At 36.4% G+C, this 5,075-nt stretch overlaps 2 protein-coding genes across 2 annotated transcripts in view; both read left to right on the forward strand.

Moving 5' to 3' along the window:
- The first annotated feature begins 2,250 nt into the window (after positions 1-2,250).
- LOC141337013 (adhesion G protein-coupled receptor E3-like) overlaps positions 2,251-5,075 on the forward strand; it is a 41,694-nt gene continuing 38,869 nt past the window's right edge. Inside the window, exons 1-2 of the mRNA XM_073842738.1 lie at positions 2,251-2,434; positions 4,334-4,450. Coding sequence (XP_073698839.1) covers positions 2,266-2,434; positions 4,334-4,450 — 286 coding nt within the window. The 5' untranslated portion in view covers positions 2,251-2,265. The remainder of the gene's footprint in view (positions 2,435-4,333; positions 4,451-5,075) is intronic.
- The window catches only part of LOC141336230 (scavenger receptor cysteine-rich domain-containing protein DMBT1-like), a 30,443-nt gene continuing 29,964 nt past the window's right edge, over positions 4,597-5,075 (forward strand). Inside the window, exons 1-2 of the mRNA XM_073841785.1 lie at positions 4,597-4,746; positions 4,843-5,004. Of these exons, the coding sequence (XP_073697886.1) occupies positions 4,597-4,746; positions 4,843-5,004 (312 nt within the window). The remainder of the gene's footprint in view (positions 4,747-4,842; positions 5,005-5,075) is intronic.

Consider the following 5,075-nt stretch of genomic DNA (forward strand, 5'->3'; position numbering starts at 1 on the left):
AAACTGAACAGTATTTATATATTTTTTTTTACTTTTGATACACAGCCACGTCCATCTGTCCTGAGCAGGAGCTTGTTACATCTGAACGCGCTGTGGTGCAGAATACGCAAACACCGGAAGCGATCTGTGGCGTGTATACGACACTCATTGTTTACACAGCACAAGAGATTGTGGATATAGCGGCTATTCAAAATGGTAATTACTTGCGCTTGTCCTGGTTGTTCAAACCCATTTAAAGCTGAAAAAGATTACGTTTGCTTGCGCAAACTCATCCTGGACTTTTTTTTTTTTTTTTTTTACACATTTCCCCTTTCGGTGTTTGCGTATACTACATCAAAGCGCGTTCACATGTGACGAGTCGAATCATAGATATGCTAAACTCGTGCTCATGACAGATGGACGTGGGTGTGTATCAAAGTTAAAAAGAAAATTATATAAATACTGTTCATTTTCTTGCAAAAACCGATCGTTTCGTGTCTTAGGACATCAATGTATCGTCACGAGCCGCAGGGTGTAATTTGGATTTGTCTGTGCATGTTTTTGTTTACTTTTAAAGGTTTAGTGCCCATCTATGTCTATTATTTAGCTGACAGACTGCACAGTGCACTGATTTTTGTTAAAAATCTTCGTCGCTCTGACTACGTCACCCGACCGACTAAGTCTCTGATTGGTTGTAGCGCTATCCTATTGCGTGGCGAGGAGTTTGAAAGACAACGGTTTAACCCACCCCTCCGGTTGAGCCCTGTCTATGGAGAGTGCCCAGACCCTACATTTATGTGGGTCTGGCTTGCCAGGCTAATCTTTTATGGCTGTCCCAGTTCAAACTGATGCAGTGTCTATTTGCTAGTTATATTAATCCATGTGTGCTGTTGTTGGCAAACGATAAAATAGAATTAGATTTATTGATCAATATACTCTCTCTCTCTTTTACACACACACACACACACACACACACACACACACACACACACACACACACACACACACACACACACACACACACACACACACACGCGCACTGCGCTTTTCTTTAAGTCCACAATCATTTCCACTGTTTTGAACGTGTTCATTTCCAGATTGTTGTGACTGCATCAGCCAGCTGCTCAATGCTCCTTCTGTATGCAGACTTCTCACTGTCCTGAATAGGGCCAATGGCTGTAGTATCATCTGCCATAATAAGGAGCTTGAGTTTTTTTTTTTTTTTTTTTTTTGCAGTGCAGTCATTGATGTACAGGGAGAAAAGCAGAGTGGAAAACATGACTCTCTGTGATTTTGGAGATTGTAAAGTTTTACTCAGTTTGTTTGGGTAGATTCTATCCTATATATCTAAGTAAAGAATATAATTTAACAGCTATGACAAACTAAAAAAAAAAAGAAAAGAAAAAAGGCCAGTCTCACTAGCTGCTGCCTGTCTGTCTGTCAGAAAGTTGGTGATCTACTGACAGATTTATTAAATTAATTGCAAAAATAGAAACAGGAATTTTCTGTAATGTGCACTGTTCAAACTCCTCAAAACATTATGTATTAAGAACAAATCATTCTGAGGAAACATGCTTTATTTCATAACTTTCTGATGCTCTGGGGCCTAACAGCACATTAAAAACTAGCCATTTCAGCTAATAGATAAAGGCTGTAATACTAAGGTTGTCTATAGTTGTCCACTAGAACATATAACAAATCATGAAATTAATAAAAAATATTATAGAATACAATGGGTATTATTATGGTTACTTACCAGCTTATTGTTATTTTCCTCATGCTGATTAATGTCATTGCAGGTATAAATACAACACTGCAGGAAGAAAGCACCGTAAGTTGATTTTCTGAAATGTATATTGTAGAGTTTAAACTCACAGGTTTCATTAGTGATACAGTAGTCCAAATATTTAATAAGAGATAAGAAAATAAGATATTGTGGATATTTGAAGTCAGAATATTCTTTTCTGTTTGTTATTGCTGTTTTTTTTCTTTTTCTTTTTTTCACAAGCTAACTTTTATTTGCTTCAAAGCATGATTAAAATCCCAAAACGTGTTTTATTTACTGTATAGTTCACGTGTGATTTCAGAGTCAGACCGCTGGAGGATGTTTTCAAAATCATTTAGAGCAGATAGAGTACATTACAGCTCAAGTGCTACCTTTGAATGTAAGTCTTCACGTAAAAAAAAATAACTAAAATATAAAATAATAATGAATAACATATATATGTGCAGTAATGTATTGTATTTGTCTGATCAATGAGTTAGATAGTGACCAGCCTTCTGAATATGGTCTTCAAAACTTCAGAGAAGATTTTTGAGTCATCATCATCAGCAAACCCAACTGAACTAGCCTCCTATGGAAACCTTGTGTTAAAAACCACTGAGGAACTAATTTCTGCATTAGTGAAGCTGACAAAGGAAAGTGACAATGTCAGTTTTTCTCTTGCTGATGTAGGTAAGTAAAACACTTATTATTTATGATGAAACAGATGCCGATACAGTCACTATATATTTGTAAAATAGTAATTAAATAGAGATCAGAATACACTGCCTATATTTTGTTGTTGATGACAAAGATCAGTATTTTGCTGCAAATTGATTTGACATTTCCTAGAAATGTCCTGAAAAAAACATGAAAACCACAATAAACGGATTCACTTTCAGTAAAATGATAACAGCAATGTGTTTTCAGAATATTTTCTGCCTTGAGCATAAAATAGTCAATGGTTACAATAACAGTACATAAATAATCATGTACTAATACCTAAATTAAGCCAGGGGCTGTCAGCTTACTGATGTGAATGACCTTGCATGACATTTTGCATGGCATTTATCATCACTGAATGGTCTGTAATTATGGGCTGACAAAATGTCAGTTCAGTTTAAACTAATAATCAGTTGCCACATTTCACCACGTGCCATGTCACTTTTTCACTATTTCCGTTATAGTGTTTGATTTTTAAATACATGTAGTTTTGGTAGCAAAACCAGTTGTGAACTGAATTGGTTGAGAATGCTATATACAGTAAGATCTCACCTTTTGACCTCTAGATCAGGGGTTCCCAACCTTTTTTACTCCGGGGCCCCCCTCCTTCTCCGGCCAATTTTGCAAGGCCCCCCTATGCCTGACAGGTCATCTTATACTGAACTTCCACAGTAAAGAAAAAATAATTTATTTTTAAAGCTTTTTTATTAACCAAAACATTTGTTTTGCCTTAATTATTCTTCTACTGCATGTTATAAAAAAACCTCAAAATTCAAATAGAATTTAAATTAAAACTTCAAATATACCTTATAATCGTCAAAGAAAACCTCTGCTCAATTCTAACTTTTAAAATTATTTTACTTCAGACATTCTTTACAACTTAAGAGTACTATTTCTTAAATAAGTGAACCTGCTCTACAACAGGGAGATACCAAAAGACCACTAACCTATCCCTTTGAACTTGACTGACTGAATAGCTACTGTTTGTATCCATTAAAAAAAAATAATACACGAATTCAAACTACAGCAAATACATTCTAAATCTGTTGAAACACATCGATGTGAAGGTTTGATGAAGACGGGATTAGTGAACTCTGTCAGTGTGCGCCTGATGCTCATAAACACCGAGCCTCACTCCTCTTCTATGGGTGAGCATCTATTATAAAACACTCACATTAATTTGGACAACTAGGCAAATGTTTGTAATTTCACGCAAAAATTCGATAGGGATCAGAGCCCGGAGAGCGCTTATAGTTTGTGAATCAATAGCAGACTTATGCGTGTCTCATGCACGACTCTGATTTACACGAGACATTAGGCACGCGCAAGTTCGTTATTATGACACTAATCGTTTTTACCTTTCACCTTTACGACGGTTTGCTTCATGCATGCAGCCGAGAGATGTAACATTAGTTTGCGTACAGCATTTGTAAGTTTTGAGTCGCCATTCAGTCCGTATTTAACAGAGCGATTAGGCTTGCTGCGTCGAGTCTGAAGCAATCAATCACAGAACACGAGAGAGGCTGTGCTTTTATTATTCTCATTTAGCGCATTAATAATGAAATTAAACAATTATAGGATAATATTTACATTAAATTTAAGATATCTCGCGGCCCCCCTGGAGGATCACTGAGGCCCCCTAGTGGGTCGCGACCCCCCGGTTGGGAACCGCTGCTCTAGATAGTTAATAGTACTATATATATATATGGCCTACTACATCACATGAAAAATCATTAATAATGAAGTTATTTTATTAGTTTGAATCTTGTGCAAACCAAATTCTTGAACTAGAATGGGACTATTAGAAAAAAAGCATACATATTGTAAATAAATAATTTAGCACATAACTACTTGTTTGTTTGTAACTAGAGGTAAAAATCTTCATGGTTGGACCAAGGGTCACTTTAGATAAAATCCCTCGACTTGACACAACAAATTCCTCTGTGGACATCGATCTCATTGGGATCGCCAACAACAACTATGAAAGTACGCCATTGGTTTCTGTGTGTTTATTTTTTTTTAAGAGACATACCACATTCACTTACTTTATTGATTGTTGTTTTAACATAGTTCTGCATTTCTGTTTCTGTCTCACAGGATCGGCTGCTGTGGCTTTCATGAGCTACAAGACGATGGAGAATCTACTGAAGCCAGACTTGTTCCACACAACAACAAAAAACACTGTTAAAACCATGATGTCCACTGTGATCTCAGCTACTCTTCCCAAAACCACCAACACTACACTCACCAAACCAGTCAACTTCACCCTCAAACACATCAGAGTGAGAGACTGAAATGTATTTTATCCCAACATCTAAGAACATTTCAATTTGACTGTCTTAATATTATTTTCTTTATGTTTGCTCTTCTTTTTGCAGGAGATAGATTCCAGCAGTTCTCTGTCCTGTGTGTACTGGAATATCAACAAGTGGATTGTAGATGGTTGTTCTGTTTTAGAGACCAACAGGAGCCACACCGTATGTTCCTGTAATCATCTTTCGACATTTGCTCTGATGCAAATCAGTAGAAGCCCACCAAAGGTACGAAAAACAAAAAAACAAAAACAAAAAAAAAACCCAAGTAAAACCTCCTCAAAAGATTGAAGCATTGA

The sequence above is a fragment of the Garra rufa genome, chromosome 6 (assembly GCF_049309525.1).
Source record: "Garra rufa chromosome 6, GarRuf1.0, whole genome shotgun sequence".
In the NCBI taxonomy this organism is placed as follows: Eukaryota; Metazoa; Chordata; class Actinopteri; order Cypriniformes; family Cyprinidae; genus Garra; species Garra rufa.